The sequence below is a fragment of the Malus sylvestris genome, chromosome 2, assembly GCF_916048215.2.
Source record: "Malus sylvestris chromosome 2, drMalSylv7.2, whole genome shotgun sequence".
Classification (NCBI taxonomy): Eukaryota; Viridiplantae; Streptophyta; class Magnoliopsida; order Rosales; family Rosaceae; genus Malus; species Malus sylvestris.
The window spans coordinates 30,762,674-30,788,117 of NC_062261.1; the positions used below are offsets into that span (position 1 = coordinate 30,762,674).

The 25,444-nt window shown below is 35.3% G+C and overlaps 1 protein-coding gene and 1 long non-coding RNA gene across 2 annotated transcripts; both read left to right on the forward strand.

The window, feature by feature from the left end:
• The first annotated feature begins 3,107 nt into the window (after positions 1-3,107).
• LOC126613114 (uncharacterized) lies at positions 3,108-18,697 on the forward strand. The gene is made up of 3 exons (XR_007619667.1): positions 3,108-3,220; positions 5,857-5,943; positions 18,522-18,697. It is a non-coding gene; the product is annotated as an uncharacterized LOC126613114 (long non-coding RNA).
• A 2,976-nt stretch (positions 18,698-21,673) lies between these two features.
• LOC126612589 (rust resistance kinase Lr10-like) lies at positions 21,674-23,777 on the forward strand. The gene is made up of 2 exons (XM_050281053.1): positions 21,674-22,427; positions 22,575-23,777. Exons 1-2 carry the CDS (start codon positions 21,734-21,736, stop codon positions 23,540-23,542), a joined length of 1,662 nt encoding a protein of 553 aa, XP_050137010.1. The 5' UTR covers positions 21,674-21,733; the 3' UTR covers positions 23,543-23,777.
• Positions 23,778-25,444: the final 1,667 nt, after the last annotated feature.

Consider the following 25,444-nt stretch of genomic DNA (forward strand, 5'->3'; position numbering starts at 1 on the left):
CCCATTCTTCTTTATTAATGTACCACTTTGTTATATGTGAAATGTACCAATTTTTTTAACACTATGGATACATTCTTTTGCCACTTATTATTTCTTATTGTTACTAGTTTTTATCCATTTATTCAATCAAAATGTTTGATTTTTTTTTATTATAGCCGTTTCTAACATAATGAGGAATTTTAAATTTATAGGATTATAAATCACATAAAATATCAAACAATTAATGTCAAAACTATAAAAATATAAATATTAATAGTAATATAATGAGGTGTAGAAAGTCAAGGGACTTTGATCAAACTTTGAATACCATTAAGGTTTTAATCAAAGAGTGTTAAGGATTAGCGACCGCATCCAAAGTATCCCTTTATTATTTTAATTGAACTACTATGGTTACTTAAATTAAATTACCTCAATAATTTTATGTTATGGATTGTCAATAATTTTTATGTTGTTAAATATTTTTAAAAATGTTGTTAAATTTTTTTAAGTTGTTTAATGTTACTTAATGTTATTTAATGTTGTTTAATATTGTTTAATGTTGTTTCATGTTACTTAATATTGTTTAATGACTTAGGAAGTTATAGGAAAAAAAAATAGGATTTTTAAATTTTGTAAAAAAAAAATTGTAAATAAAAAAAAGAAAAATCAAAATATGACATCATCATGATGTCAACATGTGGCCGAGCCCGAGGTCAGCCAGTTGGCCCTTTGGCTCTTTTTTGTCCAATGGGGCCCACGAGCCCTTTGGCCTGACCCTCAGTTGGAGACGATTTTTTGGCTATTTTCGGCCCTCTGACCCTCTATACCCTCAGGCCATCTCCAATCGATGGCTGGCCAGATGACTCGTTTTAGCCCTTTAGCCCTTCAAGATCCTCCAAGATATTAATATTTTAATGAACAGTACAGCACCATATTTGCCTTCGTCTCCAACCGAGGGTCAAAGGGCCATAGGGCCAAACATAATTTATTATTTAAAAACTACAACTTAAATGTTGTTTAAGTTTCATGTTGTTAAATATTTTTTTTATGTTGTATAATTTTTATGTTGGTTAATGTTATTTAATGTTGTTTCATATTGTTTAATGTTATTTAATGTTGTTTCATATTGTTTAATGTTGTTTCATGTTACTTAATTTAATTTAATGTTGTAAATGGCTTAGGAAGTTATAGGAAAAAAATATAATTAAAAAAATACTAAACAAATTTTGTGAAATAGAAGTTATAGGAAAAAAAATAGAATTTAAAATAAAATGAAACAAATTTTGTGAAATAGAAGTTATAGGAAAAAATGGAACTTAAAAAAAATATGAAACAAATTTTGTAAAATAAAAGTTATAGGAAAAATATAGAATTTAAAAAAATATGAAAAATAGAAGTTATAGGAAAAATTTTGTAAATAAAAAATAATAATAAAACTGTAAAAAAAAATTTCAAAGCATTCCTGTCTGTTATAATCGACAGGAATACATTCATATTATTTAGTATAAACGTATTACTGTCGGTTATAACCGACAATAATACATTTATATTAAGTAATATAAACGTATTTTGTCGGTTATAACCGACAGTAATTCCGACACTTTTAAAAAAATTATGGCCAGCCCGGGGCTGGCTGGCTGGCTGGCTAGCTGGAAGTGGCCAGGCCTCTCCGATTCCGTGGGGCCCTCCTAGATTCCACAGCCCTCTGGCCTAGCCCTCGGTTGGAGACGGTTTTCGGGCTATTTTCGACCATCTGACCCTCTGGACCCTTCGGTTGGAGATGGCCTGAGAGATTGAATCATTGAAGTGACATGGATTCTAGGTAGTCAACAGTCCAAGAATGAAAACTCTCATATCAGTTTCTATCCAAAATTTTGGAATTATGTGTGTGTTGCAACGATTGTCCAAAGGATTATTCTTCTTTTATTAAATTGTCATGGAAAATGATCATGGGGCACAAAAGTTGAACGAATGAAATTTCTACGATCTGGAAAGGGATTGTGAGTTTGACACGCCATTTTTCTTCCTCTTATGCAATCATGTTTATTAAAAGACAAAAAATAAATATGACTTTACATAAGGAGAGAGAAAGAGTATTTTTCTTTGAAAAACAATCAACTATTTATTGAAGAGGATGTGGATGTTGATTGATGTGTCGTGTGAATACGAAAAAAACGACTTTAAAGGAGACGATACATTCATTAGAAGCTAGAAAAAAAAAGTTAAAAGTGATTTAGAAAAAAGGCGAGAAAGCCTCATTTTCAAAGTGGTAGTCATTGACAAAATACTTGATTAGAAGAAAAGTCATAGTATTGTATTTACAATTTCAATTCTTTATGGGGAACGGGAGTGCAAGTTTTCCAATTGGAATATGATATGAAATTTCTACATAACTATATATGACAAAGAAAGAAGTTTAAGTTTCTATGTGGTAGGGCTTCCAATTGATGTGAGTTTGTTGAGAAATGAAGATGAAGATGAACATTGATGTTGATGTGAGTTAGTGAACAACAGAACAAGTTGCTTCTCTTTTGGCCTTCTAACATGATATCACGGAAAACAAGTTGTTACTAATAAATGTATTTGACTAGCGAACTAAGACATGTGGTACGATTTTTGATAACTAGAGAAGATGAACAGTGTCGTGACAAAATTTATCCAAGTAGACCCAAGGGAAAGACTTAGGAACTTCATATGCAGTGGGATAAAATCTTAAGCTAATTTCCTTACCTATCTTATAGTCATTAAGTAAAATGTATATGCATATTTCTAGATGCAGACACACCAATGTACGTCATATTAACTCCTTTCAAGTACCCATTCACATAAACGCAAATCTCTCTTGCATGCTCGTTGTAATGCTCAAGTAGTGCGTATCTAATCTCTTATATATATAACTTTTTGTGATCCATTTTTTCATCACTATGCCAAAATCCCTTTAGAATTTGCAATTTATCTATTTGGTTATGGTAAAAAAAACTCGGAATTTCATTTAAACTCGAAAATCTAAGACTGGGAAACCAATTTTCCCTTGTTTGGCAACTTGTAGCGATAGTAAAGGCAAATCGTACAGCAAAAAAGTGGAAATTGGAGATGAAGATTCCCGATTTTAATTTTGTCAAAATACGTGTAATTTCACAATTCCAACTACGATGAGAATCACAAATACATTGCGGGGAAATCTTGCGACCGCCAAACTTTACGATTAGGGCGCCAAATTTCATGATAAAACCTAATAAGGGTCTAGGACTACATCGTTCACTCTGTTAACTCTCCAATCTTCGACGGGATTTTGGGCTCGTGCATCATCTTTTTGCTTTGTTCTAGGTCAGTGCCTACTCTTTTCTTTCTTGAATTATTTTAGCTTTTCGGTATACTCTTTAGGCCAATTGTGAATTTTGCTAGTTATTTTTATTTTCTGATAGTCATATGTTTGTTTTGCTTTTTTTTCTTCTTCCAATTGAGTTGTGTATTGGTTGGATATGTAACATATTTTTTTGGGTTTTTTATTTTATTTTAATTTTGGGTTTTTTATTTTATTTTTTTAATTTATGGATTTTGGTGTTAGTTCCTTGTTATAGATACTGTGGAGCAAAAAATAATCCCAAAAATCATGGAGGTGACATGTGAATTTTTGGACAAGAATGACAAAATTACCCTCGAGGCACGTCGGGATTCCCACGCGCATCCAACGGACAATAACAGCTTAAACCCCCTTTGGTCAAACCCCCCAAAATTTTAACTTAATCTTAGGTGTTATAATTTTGCTAGTACATTTTCATCAAAGAAGAAGATGGCGGAAATTTGCATTCACATATGTTGTCCTCTTGAAGGTTAACAACAACCAAGATTGAATATGATGATTTTGGTGTTAATTACCTTATCATGCTACTAATGCCAAATTGTTCTCTCTTTGCATTTACATATAGAGGAAATTATAGCAATGATCCCTCAACTAAAAATGCATGAACATTGGTCCCTTAACTCATAAAAAAATGTTGCTATAATCTTTTTCGTCAACTCCGTTAAAACTTCTGTCAAAATGAGTCATGTGCCATGCACGTGAGGTTGAATCAAGGGTAAAATATAGAAAACGTGATAAAAAAAATGTAGCAATGGTCCCTCAACTTTAATCCAATTAGAGAAATGATCCATCCACTTTAACACAGTTGAAGCAATGGACCCTCAACTTTATCCCAATTGTAGCAATGGTCTTTCCAACATGAGTTATTCTGACGAAATTCTGATGGAGTTGATAAAAAAGACCATAGTTGCATGTTTTGATAAGTTAATGGACCAATGGTCATGCATTTTTAGTTGAGTGATCATTGCTCCAATTGGATTAAAGGTAAGGAACCATTTCTACAATTTTCTCTTACATATTACCGACTATTGATCGTAGAAATGTAGTATTTAGAATACCTTTTTTTCTTCCTGATTTAGTGTATCAGTTCGTTTGTTGAGACAAAAGAAACATGTAGAGGAGAAAACGTGATCGATAACATTGTGCGTCTATAGTGAATGATTTCTAGGGATTGGGTTTAATGACGTTTGTAGTTAAAAGTGGAATGCAATTTAAAGCACCAAAACTTGATTACGTTCCTCTCATTTTTTCTCTTCACTTTTGCCTCATTTGTTTTTTGGTTGCATCGCCTCAAAAACATTGTCCGTCTACATGTGTGTGTGTGTGTAACTTTTGATTAAAACAGAAAGTCCGTCTACATGTGTGTGTGTGTGTGTAACTTTTGATTAAAACAGAAAGTCATGTGTGTGTGTGTGTATAACTTTTGATTAAAACAGAAAGTCCGTCTACATGTGTGTGTGTGTGTGTAACTTTTGATTAAAACAGAAAGTCACAGATGTTAAGACCCGTCCGGGTAAGGTTGCTATTTTTATTCTCAAATGTGTGAAATAGCCAAAATACCCATAGAAGGGGAAATGTTGACTTTTGTTGTTTACCTTGTCAAGTCTTTATGGGGAACGAGAGTGCAACTTTTCCAATTGGAATATGATATGAAATTTCTACATAACTATATATGACAAAGAAAGAAGTCTAAGTTTCTAAGTGGTAGGGCTTCCAATTGATGTGAGTTTGTTGAGAAATGAAGATGAAGATGAATATTGATGTTGATGTGAGTTACTGAACAACAGAACAAGTTGCTTCTCCTTTGGCCTTCTAACATGATATCACAGAAAACAAGTTGTTACTAATAAATGTATCTGATTGATGGACTTAGACGTGCGCGGTACGATTTTTGATAACTAGAGAAGATGGACAGTGTCATGACAAAATTTATCCAAGTAGACACAAGGGAAAGACTTAGGAACTTCATATGCAGTGGGATAAAATCTTAAGCTAATTTCCTTACCTATCTTATAGTCATTAAGTAAGATGTATATGCATATATCTAGATGCTGACACACCAATGTACTTAATATTAACTCCTTTCAAATATACATTCGCAGAAACGCAAATCTCTCTTGCATGCTCATTGTAATGCTCATGTAGTGCATATCTAATATCTTATATATATAACTTTTTGTGATCCATTTTTTCATCACCATGCCAAAATCCCTTTAGAATTTGCAATTTATCTATTTGGTTATGGTAAAAAAAACTCGGAATTTCATTTAAACTTGAAAATCTAGAATTGGGAAAGCAATTTTCCCTTGTTCGGCAACTTGTAGCGATAGCAGAGGCAAATTGTACAGGAAAAAAGTGGAAATTAGGGATGAAGATCCGATTTTAATTTCGTCAAGATAAGTGTAATTTCACAATTCCAACAACGTTGAGAATCACAAATGCATTGTGGGGAAATCTTGCGACCACCAAACTTTACGATTAGAGCGACAAATTTCATGATAAAACGTAATAAGGGTTTAGGACTGCATCGTTCACTCTGTTAACTCTCCAATCTTCGACGGGATTTTCAGCTCGTGCATCATCTTTTTGCTTTGTTCTAGGTCAAAGCCTACTCTTTTCTTTCTTGAATTATTTTAGCTTTGCGGGTATACTCTTTAGGCCAATTGTGAATTTTGCTAGTTATTTTTATTTTCTGATGGTCATATGTTTGTTTTGTTTGTTTTTTTTCTTCCAATTGAGTTGTGTATTGGTTGGATCTCTAACATATTTTTTTGGATTTTTTTTTTAAATATGGATTTTGGTGTTAGTTCCTTGCTATAGATGTTGTGGAGAAAAAAATAATCCCAAAAATCGTGGACGTGACACACAAATTTTTAGATACGAAGGACAAAATTATGCTCGAGGCACATCGGGATTCCCACGTGCGTGCAACGAACAATAACGACTCAATCATAGAAGAGTCAAAGGTGATCAATATGGTATTTATTCAAATCCATCTCATCACTCCACATCAATCCCTTATTGATTTTATTCAAAAGGTAACTCCCAAACCTTCCTATTTAATTTATGGTTAATTGTTATGTTAATTGCAAGATATTATTTCACAAAATATCTTGTAATTATTCTTCAACTACCACCATATATGGTCGGCCACTCCTCACCCTATGGGCCGGTCACTCCTCACCCTATGGGTCGGCCACTCCCTATAAATAACCAAATTATCCCACTAATAAGGAAGCCATTTCCTACCCACAAACTCCTAAACACATTCTTTCAGAATTCTAACTTTGGCATTGGTGATTTTTCAGCCAAATTCCCCCTCCCATTCATCGTGGGCGGCGTGAGGCTTTTGGCCTTAGTTTTAGGTGTTATTATTTTGCAGGTGCATTTTCGTCAAAGAAGAAGATGGCGGAAATTTGCATCCACAAATTGGTGCTTTCATTGAGAGTTTGATTCACACGCTCGAAGAAGACTTTCGCATTCAAAGTTTCACGTTTCTCATTCATAAGTAAATTTTTCATACGTTCTTATTCCTAGAATTTTTTAATTCTTTGAATAGACGTAGGAGAAAAATACAATGGCGAGAAATTCGAAAACCACGACGAACGGAACTTCCCACCACGACGATCCACGAAGCTCAACGCGGCAGCAAAATGAGTAACTTTGCCACCACGGAGTACCACCATCACGGCAACCAAGGCAACCCCCGTTGCAGTGGGGAGTGAGACAACTTTATGGCAGCAAGGCCACGAAGCAACAACAGCTACCACCTTGCAGTAACGAGCCCAGGCCTGTGTACACTCCCGTCTGGGCCCTCAAGAAAGCGTATACTTTCGTCTTAGCGCGCGGAGGAGCATGCACTCCCGGTTAGGCACACAGAGTAACATACATTTGGTTAGGACCACACTCTTATAATCAACATAGACAACCTTCCAGACGAAGTGTTCATTCGCGGCTAGGCCTGCAAAGAGCATCTTCCACCTCACATCGGAGTAAGCAGCACAGAGGACGGAGATAAGCAGTCACTCAAACCGGCTCAAGTTTAATCGGCAGCCTACAAGTAATTGGCTCGCCTACCAGGAACGTACCATATGCACCACAGCCACGACATAGACGAGCCAAGCATAGCTATGAGCAGCCTAGACCAACAGGTCACAACAGAGGTAAATTTAGAAAGAAGTTGAGAGACTCATGACCAAACGATTGCGTGATTTCCAACATAACGAAGCTACTGATGAGGCGCTCCAACGATACACGACCAACATAAGGGGTCACTTTTTATTAACAAGATCGAGCAAATAGAACCATCCCACATACACTGGCGGATACAAATATTACTTATGTTTTAACATACGCAACAACTCAGCCTAATGGTGCGCCGATGGCAGATGGGTACCAGAATGACACACCAGCCTAACCACCAAGAACAAGTGGCAGATCTTATTTTCATCACTTCACACGATTCAATACTTAAGCAGCACATCACCAGTAGCCGAGCACCACGACCCTAGTGGTCAAAATCATCCTGCTGCACACAAGCTCACCCCGGCTCCACCCTCACAACCGTGCCTACCTGATCCACGACACTCATCAACCCTTGATTTATCACCATGGCTCACAGCTATGCCAATCTTGCACCACGACTTCCAGCCGTGCCGATCTTGCCATGCGGCTCTTAACTACGCCAACCAAGCCCATGATACTTCATACTTCAAAGCATCCAACGACGGAGTAGAACACGAGGCTCTACTAGAAGCCCCTGCTAACGAAAGACTTAACGGTGAATAGGTTCCCAATCCATTCAAATTCTCAGCTGACCACCAACCAAACCTCAGATGAACACATGATGAAACATCTAAAGATGGGGCAATACTTGGATAAGGTCCGAGAGTAGCTCACTACGCTTCCCACTTACACCCTTACGCGGGTTCCATAAGCAGTTCGAAGTCTCAAGCAGATTGTAGAACAAGACCTCACAGGCTGAGGATTATTTCAGTTGTCTAGCAGTCCAGTTTTCCTCAACTGTGCTCACAACAACGACTTTCAAGCTTTCCAGTGGAAAGGGTAAACCAATCCCCTGACACCCATATGGGTAAGCGCTCCAGTCCGAGAGGGTAATCTAATTGCTCTCTAATGCAAGAAGGTAAACTAATTCCCCAACCCCCATTTGGGTATGCTCTTCAATGCGAGATGGTAATCCAATCCCTGACACCTATCTTAGTAAGCTCTCCAGTGCGTGAGGGTAAACAAATTCCCCGACACCCATCTGGATATGCTCTCCATTGCGAGAAGGTAAACCAATCCCCCGACACCCATATGGGGTAAGCTCTCCAATGCAAAAGGGTAAACCAATGCCCCGACGCCCATATGGGTAAGCTCTCCAGTACGAGAGGGTAAACCAATCCCTCGACACCCATAAGTAAGTTCTCCAGTGCGATAGGGTAAACTGATTACTTTCATGTAAGAGAGGGTAAACCAATTTCCTGACACCCATCTTGCTATGCTCTCTAATGCGATAGGGTAAACCAATTTCCCGACACCCATCTGGGTATTCTCTCTAATGAGAGAGGGTAAACCAGACCCCCAACACCCATCTAGGTAAGCTCTCTAGTGCAAGAGGGTAAGCTAATTGCTCTCTAGTACGAGAAGGTAAACTAATCCCCCGACACCCATCTAAGTAAACTCTCCAGTGCGAGAGAGTAAACCAATTTCCCGACACCCATCTAGGTAACCCCTCCAGTGCGAGAGGATAACTAATTCTCTAACACCCATATGGGTATACTCTTCAACAGAATGGGCAAACTACCCACGAATTTCCACACAACTACTCATTTTGATATGATTAATTAATGATTTTCATATTCTACAAATCTTTATCATATTGTGATGCAGGCCACACAGCTCAAAAAATTGAATACTCGAATACCAATTATGCAGCAAATGGTCAAGGGGCAGCAGCCGGCAACGAACTCAACAACTCGACGCCCTAAGAAACCAAAACTCACTGCCATAGTGACTTTGGGGGATCATCAGCCAAAAACGCTTTCAGACATATTAAAAGCACATCCAAACGAGCCCTTAGGTCTTAGGACATCTTCAAAGTTAGATTAGGCTAGAATTTATATTGCGCCTTAATAGAAAAAATACTTTTGTCTTCATTGAATCACTGTGCAGTAGCCGACGACGAACTTAACAACTTGATGCCCCAAGAAACTAAAACTCACGGCCATAGTGACTCTGTGGGATTGTCAACATTTTTCGAAACAACGTGTCCAACCAACGGTTCCACGTCTACAAGTATTGCAAGACGTTTCAAGCAAGCAAAGTTTCAAGAAAAACAAAGATGGAGTAAAGCTAAAGCAGTTTATTAAATTTCTAGCAAATTGATAAACTTATACGAAGGTCGCCAAAATTCGACACAGGATAAACAAATCAGACTACTCATTTAACAACTTGGATGACCTTAGGCTCTCCAGTAGCCATCCTACCTTCATCAGCCCCTTTGCACTAAGCAGTTTGCCTTTAACAGCCACTTCATCTTCACCAGCTCCGATCTTGGCAGCACCATCCTCAATTGCTACATCTACGACAATTGAGAAATCAAACTCAAGCAGTTTCCTCCTTCTTGGCAAGTAGCATAGACGTGGTAGCCCAAGCGTGGCCCCTGCCACACCAACTTTTCGACCCCTGTTGAGCCGACTCCTGGCCCCTGCCAATTGACGTGTCGCACCACCCCGAAGGCTGCCCCGCGGCAGCACCACTCAAGAAAAAGACAAAGAAAATTAAGTTTTTTCTCACCTTGGTGTGGCGCGGAGAAGACAAAGAAATCAATAGAAGACGGTTCTTTTCACGGGCAAGCAAAAAAGATTGCTATGGGAGGGGGAGTAAATATCCTCTAACTTTCTCTCTTTCTTGTAAGGATAAATAGTACCCTTCGAAGCTGATTTAATCCCCTACTTAAGGTAGGCTTAAATAGGCTTTGGAGGCGATTTATTTCCCTTTCCTAGAAGAATCACTTCTAAGTCCAAGTGGGAATCTGCATCAAGTTGGAGATCTCTACACATACTGCCCTTTCCTGCGAGCAGCCCAGCAGGTGTGGGGGCATTTGTGGAACAAAAAATAATCCCAAAAATCGTGGAGGTGACATGTGATTTTTTGGACAAGAAGGACAAAATTACCCTCGAGGCACACCGGGATTCCCACGCGCCTGCAACAGACAATAACGGCTCAATCAAGGAAGAGTCAAAGGTGATTAATATTGTATTTATTCAAATCCCTCTCATCACTACTCATCAATCCCTTATTGATTTTATTCAAAATGTAACTCCCAAAACTTCCTATTTAATTTAGGAATAATTGACATTTTAATTGCCAGATATTATTTTACATAATATCTTGTAATTATTCATCAATTACAACCATATATGGTCGGCCACTCCTCACCCTAAGGGCCGGCCACTCCTCACCCTAAGGGCCGGCCACTCCCTATAAATAGCCTTATTATCCCACCAAAAGGGAAGCCATTTGCTACCCATAAACTCCTAAACACATTCTTTTCAGAATTCTAACTTTGGCATCGGAGATTCTTCGACCAAAGCTTCCCCCAATTCATCATGGGCATGTGAGGCTTTTGGCCTTAATTTTTGGTGTTATTATTTTACAGATGCATTTTCGTCAAAGAAAAAGATGGTGGAAATTTGCATCCACAGATGTTGTCCTCTTAAAGGTTAACAATAGCCAAGATTGAATATGATGATTTTGGTGTTAATTACTTTCTCATGCTACTAATGCCAAATTGTTCTCTCTTTGCATTTACATATAGAGAAAATTATAGCAGTGGTTCCTTATCTAAAAATCCATGAGCATTGGTCATTCAACTCATCAAAAAATGTAACTATGATCATTTTCGTCAACTCCGTTAAAACTTCCGTCAAAATGAGTCATGTGCCACGCACATGTGGTTGAATTAAGGGGAAAATATAGAAAACCAAATGAAAAAAATGTAGCAATGACCCCTCAACTTTAACCCAATTAGAGAAATGGCCCCTCCACTTTAACCCAGTTGAAGCAATTGACCCTCAACATTAACCCAATTATAGCAATGGTATTTCCAACATGAGTAATTCTGATGAAATTTTGATGGAGTTGACAAAAAGAACCATATATGCACGTTTTGATGAGTTAAGGGACCAATAGTTATGCATTTTTAGTTGAGAGACCATTGCCCCAATTGCATTAATGGTACCATTCCTCCAATTTTCTCTGTCATATAATCGACAATTGATTGTAGAAATGTAGTATTAGGATATCTTTTTTTCTTTCTGATTTAGTGTATCAATTCGTTTGTTGAGACAAAAGAAACATTTAGAAGAGAAAACGTGATCGATAACATTGTGCATCTATTGTGAATGATTTATAGGGATTGAGTTTAACGACGTTTGTAGTTAAATATAATTTTTTATTAAAATAAAAAGTCACAGATGTTAAGACCCGTCCGAGTAGGTTTGCTATTTTTATTGTCAAATGCGTGAAATGACCAAAATATCCATAGAAGGGGAAATGTTGACTTTTGTTGTTTACCTTGTCATGACATGTATAAAATTGTCCCATCAGTAATTCTTTTAGTACTCATTGATACAAACGTGTGGGCGCATGTAGAACGAGATTTGGACATAAAACACAACTTTTTCGAGTCCTTAAATGCAAGGCCATTTTCATAAATTTTGAAGTTCTGCTTGAAGACGCGTAGACTGAAGGGATTAAAAGTATTTTGAATCTGTGGGTGAAAAAGTTGGAGCCTTTTTCCATGAATGATTTGGGAATTTTTGTAAAATGAAAGGAAGAGTCTGAGGTTTTATAGGTGAAACGTTGCGGAGTCATCCATCCGTTGAATGCACATCGACCTTTCTTAGGATTAGTAAATCCGACGGTTAGAATTGACAGAAATTTCTCATTTATCATGAACATGCAACAAAGGAAAACTTCATCATTGTGACCTTTATGACGATAGTTGAGACATCACGTCTGAATCTAGAATGTCTCGTCTACTCTACAGAACGAATCACCTAATGAAGATTGAAGACTAAACGGTACATATTCTAGCATACAACGAAAATTAGACTTGGCAGTTTTTGACACGACACGAAAATAACGGGTTTCGGGTCAACACGATAACTTATCGGGTCACTATCGGGTGACCCGTTAAGAACCCGTTAATAACGGGTTCTTAACAGGTATACACGCGGGTAACACGTGGATAACCCGTTTCGACCCGTTAAGAAAAAAATTATTTTAATAATTTTAAAGTTTAATTACTAAAAGATTTATTATAAAATACAATAGTCATATTAATATATACAATATATTCTATATTAAATATATAGTTTTGTATTATTGTTCTATATAAATTATAAAAAAATTAAAAAAAAAATTAGTCATTATTTATTTTTATTATGAGAGTTCCTTATTATCATTACTAGGATAAATTTTACATAACATATTCTTGTCCAAAATTAAAATATACTGGTATAGTATTTGTATATGCAAGAACTAAGAAAACATACATACAAGTATGAAAAATGTGAAAGAATATATAAACACTCGTGATTTATCATTATTCCTCCACGAATAGATAATTGTTACACTTATATTATCGTTTAGATTTTTTAAATCCTTCAAACCCTCATGAATAATGTTTTTTATTTGAGGGCAAAATTAATAAAATTAATAATAATTATTGTAGAACTGTAAAAAATGTAAAAAAATATATATAAAATCACTCATATATAAAAAAATGTAAATGTTTTAAATTAAAGATCAAATTTATTCATTACATTCTTATAGGGTTGAGGAGTGTATCTGTAAAAATTCATCAAAATCGGAGCTCAAATTACCGTTAAATTGTGATTTTTCGTTTATAACCGTTGAAAACTTTTGTTCCGTTACGTAATCTCTGAATGTTTGTTTTTTATGATTTTTTACGTATGCGATCTCGAAATGTGTACAAATAATTTTGACGGTTGGATCGTTGAAAAAAGTTTCGTATAATGCATATTGCGTCAAAACGGTAGATGAAACAAACACTTAGAGCTAATATTATACTTCTATTAAGTATAAAATAAGTTTTTGTGGTATCCACTAGTGTAAATACTTTAAATTAAAGATCAAATTTATTCATTACATTCTTATAGGGTCGAGGAGTGTATTTGTAAAAAATCATAAAGATCGGAGCTAAAATAACCGTTAAATTGTGATTTTTCGTTTATAACCGTCGAAAACTTTTGTTCCATTACGTAATCTCTGAATGTTTTTTTTTTAAAGATTTTTTACGTATGAAATCTTGGAATGTGTACAAATAAGTTTGACGGTTGGATCGTTGAAAAATGTTTTTGGACCGCCAGCAATAGATAATTTTGTAGTAGTGAAACCTTAAATTTATTTAACCGTTAATTGTTATTTACACTTTATTCTTCTGACTGAATTTCATTTTTAAAATTTTATTTTTTGAAAACATGATCATCTGGTGGATGTAAGAAGATGATATCACGTTTCGATATTTACGATTAACTGAAATATGAGTCAATGTCATATAATTTGTAGAAACTTTATAAACATCAAGCAATATTTTCACTAACCGTAGAACTCTAAATATAATATCAACGATCCAACGATCCAAACTGTTCATCTACCTGCACCCTCTAATAAATCATGTTTTCAAAAAAGAAAATCTAAAAAAACGAAATTTGATGAGAACAATGAAGCATAAATGTAAACAACAATCAACGGTTAAATTTTGATCTATGATTTATATGATTATAGTGGCGAATTTCGAAGTTAAGCTCTTCATGAAAGTTATAAAGCTTGTCATTACGAGTGTTTATATATTTTTTTACACTTCTACATTAATTAAAAAACTATTAAAGACTTTAGGTAAGCGAAAATATACTTAAAACAAAATTGTGTTTTTATGTTTTGGATGTGATAATATGAAATGTATATACTTATTTAGTATTATGTTTTTCATTTGATTATTTATTGGTTTAAAATATATTTTCCTTAACGGGTAACGGGTCGGGTCATATTACCTGTTAATATTATCGGGTCGATTTCGGGTCGGGTCATTTTACCCGTTTATTTTAACGGGTGTTACACGACACGATCCGTTAAGATATCGGGTATGACACGAAAACGACACGAACACGGAAAACACGACACGAATGCCAAGTCTAACGAAAATCATGGTCTTTGGATAACTATCCATCCTCAAGGGGAACAAGTTCCTTTTAAATACATAGTTAGGGGCAATAGTGAGACCATGATTTTCCAGGGCCAGAGTAAAGCTGATCGAAATAGAGTTACCTCAGAAGTTCGACCATAAACTAAACAACTCCAATCGAAGTTGGATTAACGGAGAAGTGGTGCCACCATCATCCTGTTCTGAACAGTGGGCGAAGTCCGAGTAACTTCGCTGAGAATAACCATGCTTGTTCTGCAAGACACAGGGATCTGATCCGTATGAAAGTTGTCAAACATCCTCTATATGTCTTAGAGTTCCTACAATCTAGGAATTAGAGTGCGCTGTAAGTAATCACATTCCTAAAGATGATGCAATATCTACTTCTAGATATATTCTAGGATTCTCACGTCTAAAAACAAAGATTCTATTCTAAAAATGTCTCTCTTCTGATTGGTATAAGTCCAAAAATTCTTGAAAATTTTGAAAAGTCTCAATTTTGAGCATAAAGGGATTCGAACCCCTCCCACTTGACTCCTTAACGCCTTAACCACTATACCACTTATGTTGTTGTGATAATATGCTACAATATTTATATATATGGTTTTGTTTTGAATTCTTTTTACAAGAAACAAATTTGCACATATTCCAAATTTTTTGTGGTATTATATTTTAAATTGTGTCAATTAATTACTTAGTCAATGGCATGTGGTTTTTAATTTTTCTATTTTTTATTTGGTCACTTACATGGTAGGGCTGGAAAAAATTCCGGAAAATCCCAAACCAAACCGAAAAATCCCAAACCAAAACCATCCTGAAGTTCGGGAATCCCATCCCGAAAAATACCGAAATTTTCGATATGGGATTGGTTTCCAAATCCCATTTGTTTGGTAATCCCGAAAAATACCGAAGTATTCGGTTTCCTATTGGCTTTTGGGTTTTGGTTCTTGAAAACCATTGCCATGGTTGTTAACTACTCTTCACAATACACTCACTCTACACATAGAGATGATGAAGATAGTGAAAATTTTGAACCTCATAGGAACTCTATGTGGTACTAAGTCACTCATGTATCTTACCATGCAATGTATAAAGTGTAAAATATTGTACTAATTCATTATATATAAATGATTATGGTGTGTTTAGACTTCTTTCATTAATTACTACATATTTTCTACTCACAATGTTTGTCAGCTCGCTATATAATCAACTTGATAATGTTAAATTCATCATGCAATGCATTTCCTTCCAATTTTTTGTGATAAACTAATAGATAATTGACTAAATAAACATCCTGCAAAGTTTCAATAAAAATTTCCAAGTTTTTCTTACAATTTCCGTGGTTTCCATGTAATTTTTATCGATATCGATATTATCCCGATATTTCCATCGATATTTTCGTGTTTTCGGACTACCGATATTTCCGATATTACCGATATTTTCTTCCTTGGTCTCTGGTAACGTAATCATCACACTCTGATTCTCTTCGCCACTACTTGAGTCTTATACTTGCTTACTAACTTGACCATCCAAGAGCTTTTGGCAGGCAAACCACCCCACACACCCCGATCTTAGGCTTGCTCACGGTTGTTTGCTGCTTTACAGGTTACTCGGATTTGTGTCTCCACCATATGCAGCTGTGCAGGAATTTAGTTCGAAGAACCATGCTGACAAAAAAAAAGTCAACTTTGGTTCAAGAACCAGACTGGTTCAGGTCCCTGTTTTCATCTTGACAGAACCGCTCATAACCAAACCAAACCGTAAATATAAATATTTTTTGAAAAACAAAAAATTCATAAAATTAACATGATTAGCAAGGTAGGGCTTGTCGAAGGTGTGAATGGACATTAATTTCAAAAATGTTTCTTTACTTCTTTCAGTACTCAAGATTGCACCATATCGGGTATATAGTGCTGATAGAAAGGAAAAAGAGAATCGATTAAGAATTGAAAGATTTTTGGATGATTACAAGGTACTCAAACCAAGCATGAACTCGTACGCGGATATTAAGAGGATTACAAATCAATTCAAGGACAAGTTGGGCCAAGAAAATATGGAACTGTCTTCCAAAGAATGCTATTTTCTGAATTCCTTATTGTTGTCAAAAGTCCTCAATAGTTCCAAGGGAGATGGGTAAGAGTTCGTAATACTGAGAGATTGAATCTTTTCACACTCGGCCAAATTTTCGTGGAATTCTAATTAGATGAGACAATGAATCTTGAACAAAGCAAACCAAAATTTAATATTGAGAGATTGAATCATTGAAGTGGACGTGGATGTTGGGTACTCAACAGTCCAAGAACAACAGTCCAAGAATGAAAACTCTCATATCAGTTTTTATCCAAAATTTTGGAATTATGTGTGTATTGCAATGATTGTTCGAAGGATTATTCTTCTTTTATCAAATTTCCATGGAAAATGAGCATGGGGCACAAAAGTTGAACGAATGAAATTTCAACGATCTGCAAAGGGATTGTGAGTTTGACACGCCATTTTTCTTCCTCTTATGCAGTAATGTTTATAAAAAGACAAAAATAAATATGACTTTACATAAGGAGAGAGAAAGAGTATTTTTCTTTGAAAAAATCAACTATTTATTGAAGAGGATGTGGATGTTGATTGATGCGTCGTGTGAATAGAAATAAAAGGACCTTGAAGGGAGACGAGACATTCATTAGAAGCTAAGGGAAAAAAAGTTATAGTGATTTAGAAAAAATGAGTTTTAACGAAACATTCTCAGTAATGTTCGTTTTTAACGAAAAACCACATTTTTACCTTTTCTGGCTACTATTCACTACACATTTATTTGTCATTTTTCATTAAAACTAAAGTTTTTTTGAACTTTTCGTTAGTTTTCCTTTAGAAAAAAGCAAGAAAGCCTCATTTTCAAAGTGGTAGTCATTGAAACAATATTGATTAGAAGAAAAGTCATGGTATTGTATTTACAATCTCAAGTCTTGAGGGGTAATGAGAGTGCAAGTTTCCAATTGGAATATGATATGAAATTTCTACATAACTATATATGACAAAGAAAGAAGTCTAAGTTTCTAAGTGCAAGGGCTTCCAATTGATGTGAGTTTGTTGAGAGATGAAGATGAAGATGAATATTGTTGTTGATGTGAGTTAGTGAACAACAGAACAAGTTGCTTTTCCTTTGGCCTTCTAACATGATATTACCGGAAAACAAGTTGTTACTAATAAATGTAACTGACTGGTGAACTAAGACATGCAGTACGATTTTTTTTTATAACTAGAGAAGATGAACAGTGTCATGACACAATTTATCCAAGTAGACCCAAGGGAAAGACTTAGGAACTTCATATGTCGTGGGATAAAATCTTAAGCTAAATTCATTTTTAATCTTATAGTCATTAAGTAAAATGTATATGCATATTTCTAGATGCATACACACCAATGTACATAATATTAACTCTTTTTAAGTAGTCATTTGCAGATCCCTCTCGTGTGCTCTTTGTAATGCTCATGTGATGCCGTTCTAATCTCTTATATATAACTTTTTGTGATCCATTTTTTCATCAATATGCCAAAATCCCCTTAGAATTTGCAACTTATCTATTTGGTTACGGTAAAAAAAACTCGGAATTTCATTTAAACTCGAAAATCTAGGGATGTGAAAGCAATTTTCTCTTGTTCGGCAACATGTAGCGAGAGCAAAGGCAAATTGTACAGGAAAAGGTTAGAAATTGGGGATGAAGATTCCCAATTTTAATTTCGTCTAAATAAGTGTAATTTCACAATTCTAACTACGATGAGAATCACAAATATATTGCAGCGAAATCTTGCGAGAGCCAAACTTTGCGATTAGGGTGCCAAATTTCGTGTTAAAACCTAATAAGGGTTTAGGGCTGCATTGTTCACTCTATTAAATCTCCAAATCTTCGACGGGATTTTCGGCTCGTGCATCATCTTCTTGCTTTGTTCTAGGTCAACGCCTCTACTCTCTTCTTTCTTGAATTATTTTAGCTTTTCAGGTAGACTCTTTATGCCTGTTGTGAATTTTTCTAGTTATTTTTATTTTCTGATAGTCATATGTTTGTTGTGCGTTTTTCCTTCCAATTGAATTGTGTATTGGTTGGATCTGTAACATTTTTTTTATTTATTATTTTATGGATTTTGGTGTTAGTTCCTTGTTATGGATGTTGTCCTTTTGAAGTTAACAATAACCAAGAATTTTTATTTTATTTTATGAATTTTGGTGTTAGTTCCTTGTTATGGATGTTGTCCTTTTGAAGGTTAACAATAGCCAAGACTCAACGTGATAATTTTGGTGTTAATTACTTTCTCATGATACTATTGCCATATTGTTCCCTCTTTTGCATTTACATGTAACCAACTGTTGATTGTAGAAATATAGTATTTAGGAGAACTTTTTTTTCCCCTGATTTAGTGTATCAGTTCGTTTGCTGAGACCAAAAGAAAAACATGTAGAAGAGAAAACATGATTGATAACATTGTGTGTCTATATTTTTATTTTATTTTTTGACATAAGCAATAAATGTTTCATTACCAATTTCTCCAATGACCAATTTCTTGAATAGGGAGATAGTTCGCACATGATGCAAATACTTTTAAACCCTTATATGGCTACCACAATAGACCACCACAAATAGGAGTCCCAACTAAAACTGCAACAAAAACAGCAGACGCAACATCCTCATACCGATACCCTGACATAAAGCCATCAACAATAAGGCCACATAAATCGCATAAGAGACACAAACAGATCACCGAATCAACACAAAGTTTACTAACTTAACCCGCTCAAGACGCTACAAACAAAAACTTAAAATTATACTAAAGTCAATGACGTGTCCAGATACGTGTCCATAGGGAAGACACGAGTACAGACGTGGCAAGAGACGTGGGTTGTACAATCATGAGGTTGTGTCCGTGGCAAGGACAACAAAGGCTTGGGGCTTAGGATGGCAGAGGAAATACCACGGCAAGCTAGAGCCACCGTCACATCGTCGTTGCCGCCAAACTTACGTAAAATTGTTAGCACAAAAAGCCGCCAAGGGTTTCCGCTGACTGGGAAAAAGATAAGATTTGTGAACACCAAGGCCACATGGGTCACAACATAGCAAAATTGAAGTCTTTGTCATCCTCGGCATTATCCGACCGCTATCCACAAATTGAAGCAACGAATTGGGCAAGTGTGCAACAAATTTCCGAAGTGCGTATATTGTGAATGATTTACAGGGATTGGGTTTAATGAGGTTTGTAGTTAAAGTGGGATGCAATTTAGAACACCAACGTTTGATTATGTTCCTCTCATTTTTTCTGTTCACTTTTGCCTCATTTGTTTTTTTTTGTTGCATCGTCTCAAAAACCTTGTGCGTCTACATGTACATGTATAAGTATAACTTTTGGTTAAAACAAAAAGTCACATATTTCATAATTAACTATTTAAATTTGTTGCAAATCACAGTATATCTTTGTTCATACATTCAAACAAGCATGACAAATACTGAGGAAGAAAATGAAAATTATTGTCACTACAATTGTATATATTTTTTTCTTTTTCAACAAACGATATTATCTACACTAAGGGGGTGAGGGAGTGGCCTAAGCCTAACAATAAGCTAGCAATAATATAGTTCAATTTGCCTTTGATGAGAATCGAACATAAGACATTTCACTTACAAGTAAAGAGAAATATCCTAGACCCTAACTGGATATGTTATTGTCATGGTCATGCATTGGTATAGTAACAATATGTTTGGATAAGGACAATAAACTTAGAATTTTGCCAAAAGTCAGAATTTATAAATTGAAATAATCAATTCCTTTGTTTGGATTCATAAACATAGAAATTTAGACTTTCCGCGTGAGAAAAAACTTGGAATTTGGTACCTTCAATTCTCATGTTTAAATTTCATGTAAATATGTGTCATTTATAAATTTCAGTAAGTGAGAGTTTAAAAATAATAAACATGTATTCAAATTTCATTCCTCTTTTAGGTTAACCAAACAAGAAAATTTATAAATTCTAGAAAATAAAATTTCGTTATTTCAATTTCTGTTCTTTTAAAAATTTTAGGGCATGTTTGGTACTCTACTTGAATCCAACTTTTTAAACTCAAAAACAATTTTCAAGTTTTAGGCCTTAAAAACTTGTTTGGTAGAACTATTTAAAAAAACTGAACTTAAAACTAACTAAAAAATATAATCTATTATCTAAAAACACAAAAAAATGAGTTTTTAGAATTTTTAAACTTAAACTCACTCCTTTCTTTTCTCTCCCTCATCCCCTCTCACTCCAAATCTCTCTCTCTCTTTTCTTCTTTCTCTCTCCCCCTTCTTTTTTTTTAACATTTTTTTGTCTCTCATCCAATCCGCTCTCTTTATTCTCTCGGTTCTTTCTCTCACTCATCTTCCTTTTTATCTCCTCCGATTCTCTCTCTTCATTCTTTTTCAACCAATCATTTCTTACTTTCTTTCCTCCCCTCTCCTCTTTCTCCCTCGGCCCCCTCTTTTTGGATCTCCTTGTTCAGTTTGAGTTGTAAGATTTAAAATTTTTAAATCGCATATCAAACAAGTTTTTGAGTTTTAAAGAAAATTGTTTTCAAGAAATATTTTGAGAAATGATAAAAAATTTCAAATATGATACCAAACAAGCCCTTAATAATCTTAAATTTTCTCATCCAAACAAAAAGTTTTCTTGTCATAGAACTTTCAATTGGAATCAAGGAAGATAATCTTTTCACAACTAATTATTCTCACCAAAAGCAATTTTTATTTTAAACCAGATCAATACCAAACTGCAAAAGCAAAGTAGTAAGGCTAAAATTAAGGTGAAGAACCTGCTTCCACTAATTTCCTTAGGAGGGATAGAGAGAGAGAGAGGGGAGAGAGAACCAAGCGACCGAGCAGAGAGAGAAAACACCAAGTAGTATTCTAATGTTGGTGGGGTTAAGTCACCTTCCGTGAAGTTGCAGTAAGGGCTTCTATCCCAGAGAAAAGTCAGTCAATGATGTTGACACAGTCAGTCAACGACAAAGACAGAATTGTGTAATCATAATGCTCCACCTCTTTTTCATTAATGGAGGACAATGTATAATTACTACGTATATATCTCTGCTCAATTACAGAAAAGAAAAATCCATGTGCATTATTTTTTAATTATTATCTCAGAAATGCAGAAATTGATCATCTTTTCCTTTTGCATATTGATACTGGTTTTCTTCAAACTAGTTGGAGCAAGCCAATATGTGTGCGCGAAATCTAATTGTAGCAATGATCAAGGCCCGGCTATGCATTTCCCATTGAACATCAGGCGCACACATCATTGTGGAAATTCTGGGCTTGAATGCAATGGAAGATATGAGCAGCAAATACTAATAAAATTATTTGTCAAACACATAGATTACAAGCGTCAGGAAATCCAAGTCTATTCCCCAAGTAACTGCCTGCTGCTAAGGCCTGTTGAAATCCCAAACATGCCACCCTCTCCCTTCAACGTGTCAGTAGTCGATTACATGAGAAACGATTACACGAGAAACGTTTACATGATAAACGTTACCTTATACAGTTGTCATACTTCTGTTGCAAGACGAGATACGTTTGTGTATCAAGTCCCCTGCCTCGGCGATCGTGGCAAGAGAACTTATGCCATTGATTCTGACTTTGGTTTTGGAACTCTTTTCCAGAATCTACAATCTTGTACAAAAATGTATGATGTTTTATCAGTTCCAATAGCCTATAAATCTGATGTTCTTCGTTTCAAATGGTCTATACCAAATTGCAGAAAATGTGGAGAGGGAAAGAGGTGTGGATGGCAGAACAATGGCACCAACAGTGAAATTAAATGTATTCAATGGAGGAAACCAAGTAAGGATACCATATGTATTCATTGCTAGTTTTAAACATCTTTACATTTATGTCTCAGTAATTATTATTTAAAACATGTTGTCCAATCCATTTTTACTATGAATATTAACTGACAGTCTCATTTGAATTTGCCTTTATCTTTTACAGGCAACACATGGAAATTAGTGGTTACAGGTGGAATCCTGGGTTCTTTGCTTCTTGTTCTACTGATGATTGCAGCATATCGGGTATATAGCGCTGATAGAAAGGAAAAAGAGAGTCGATTGCGAATCGAAAGATTCTTGGAGGATTACAAAGCACTCAAACCAAGCAGGTATTCGTACGCAGATATTAAGAGGATTACAAATCAATTCAAGGACAAGTTGGGCGAAGGAGCCTATGGAACTGTCTTTAAAGGAATGCTCTCTTCTGAATTCTTTATTGCTGTCAAAGTCCTCAACAGTTCTAAGGGAGATGGGGAAGAGTTCGTAAATGAAGTGCGAACGATGGGTCATATCCACCACGTCAACGTGGCTCGCTTGGTTGGATTTTGTGCTGATGGATTTGTAAGAGCTCTTGTTTACAAGTTCTTCCCCAATGGTTCCCTGCAGGATTTCATTTCATCCGCAGATAGTAAGAATTCCTTTCTTGGTTGGGATAAGCTGCAGGATATTGCCCTAGGCATAGCCAAAGGAATTGAATATCTTCACCAAGGATGCGATCTACGAATCCTGCATTTCGATATCAAACCCCATAATGTTTTGCTTGACCAAAACTTCACTCCAAAAATTTCTGATTTTGGTTTGGCCAAGTTATGTTCCAAGGATCAAAGCTTGGTGTCCATGACTACAGCTAGGGGGACCATGGGCTACATTGCACCCGAAGTGTTCTCCAGGAATTTTGGAAATGTGTCTTACAAGGCAGATGTCTATAGCTTTGGAATGCTGCTGCTTGAGATGGTAGGAGGAAGGAAGAATATTGGTTCAATCACGGATAACACTACAAATGAAATTTACTATCCACAGTGGATTTATAATCTTCTAGAGGAAGGGGATGACCTACGAATCCATATTGGGGAAGAAGGAGATGGTAAAATTCCAAAGAAACTTGCAATTATAGGGCTATGGTGTATCTAGTGGCACCCGTTGGATCGTCCTTCCATGAAAATAGCGGTTCAGATGTTAGAAGGAGGAGGAGAAAGCTTGAGTATGCCGCCTAATCCCTTTGTGCCTACTGGTCCTACAACTAGAAATGCAAGACGCCTAGAGCTAGAAGCTATTACTGAATTAGAGTAAAATGTATATGCATATATGTAAACGTATAGTAATATTTACATTGAATAAGGGCAGTTTGATAATCATTTCGTTTTCAGCTTTTAGTTTTCATTTTTCACTTTTTAAAAAAATGAAAACTCAAAGGAAGTTGATTAAAAGTAGATACCAAACAAACTAGAATCTCAATAAAAATAAAAAAATAAAGATTGAATTGCACAACGCAATCCAAACCAATCAAAACATTAAAATAGCAAAAAAATTTAAAATTCTAGTTGATTAGATTTTGAACATAATAAAAATGAGCAGATCCGATGAGAAAACAAAAAGATAAAAATAGGGATAAAGTAAAACATTTATAAATAGCTCCTTGTCTCTTATGTCATCCATTAATTCTATAGTATATATAGATTTTTATTGAGTTTAATCTTAATAAAAAAAAAAGACTTCTTGTATCACAAAAAATACAAGAACCCATTATTTGAATGAAATAAAACCCATGGGAAGGAGATATAAATGGATCCTTTTATCCACAATCGGATTATATTTATTTGATACACTATTGTCAATATGAATGTTGAGAAAAGACTACAAAAGAAAAAACTATTTATAAATATAACTAACAATTCCAATTTCAATCAATTAGACAATTAGAATTATAAGAAAAAAAAAAAGAAATTTCAGTTTTCAGTTTTCAGTTTAAAAAATAAATAAAAACAAAAACTGAAAACTGAAAACAAAATGATTATCAAAGCTGCCAAATAATACAAGTTTGTTTCCACTCTTTGTTTAAGCATTGATGCCAATTTTTGTTTATCATTTTTTTAACCTTTATTTTTTGTTACAGTAGAAGCCTAGAAGGAAATCGAGCACTGGACTTACCAAACTCTTAAGTTATTTCTACACACCAAGAGCTTGATTTCGGTTCTTATTTATACTACTTAAGCTATAACCCGTGATAAGAATTAGAGCACTATCATTTGTCGTGAGCTTCAATTGGTTAGCACTTTGTATGTTTTCATTAGAATTTATATTTCACTTAGACTTTCTTATTAAAAAAAGGGATCAGCGGGTGGCTTCACCACGACAGTCCAACTTTATATGGGCCAAGAAGACTCACAAAGGCATTTCAGCCTCCCCCTATAGCTACCGTCGTGTGATTCACCATTGCCAGGAATCGAATCCAAGACGTGTTGTGTGAAATACGAGTCTGAAATCTGTCTCTAACCACTGAGTCACCCCGTGATGATTATATTTCACTTAGACTTATCTTGCGGTATAGCATGTCATCCCCGCCCAAGTTTTTCTCTTCGCATTGAGTTTGGGATACCAAAACTTGCCAAACAAAGTAGATTGATTAGTAAGCGAAGCTAATTATTCGACTAAACATTGTTTAGAATTTTAATTAAAAGAAACAATATGAATCTTTTGTTATTTTTTACAAACTATAACGTTAGGAAGTTAAATTGTTAGTTGTTAAGGGTAGGGGGATAGGTGAGGATTGAACATCCATCAGAGTGCATAGACATTATTAGTTCTACCACTGCGGTAAATCACATAAAACAAAACGTAATACTTTAAGGATGGAAGACACTTCGTGGATCGCGGTCAATCAACACTATCGGTTGCTATCCAAAACTTGGAATTATGTTTATTGTCCGAAGGATTTTTCTTCCATTAAATTGCTAAGGAAGATTAGGATGGGTGGAGTGTCAACTGTCAAGGTTGATAATAACGTGTATGGTGTTAAGCTTGCAATTTAGATTT

What these genes read in the sequence shown, in the direction of transcription:
- LOC126612589 (XM_050281053.1), top strand. Translation starts at nt 21,734, where the DNA reads ATGCAGAAATTGATCATCTTTTCCTTTTGCATATTGATACTGGTTTTC. An exon ending in TATTCAATGGAGGAAACCAA is followed by an intron (nt 22,428 to 22,574) that starts GTAAGGATACCA and finishes TATCTTTTACAG; the next exon opens with GCAACACATGGAAATTAGTG.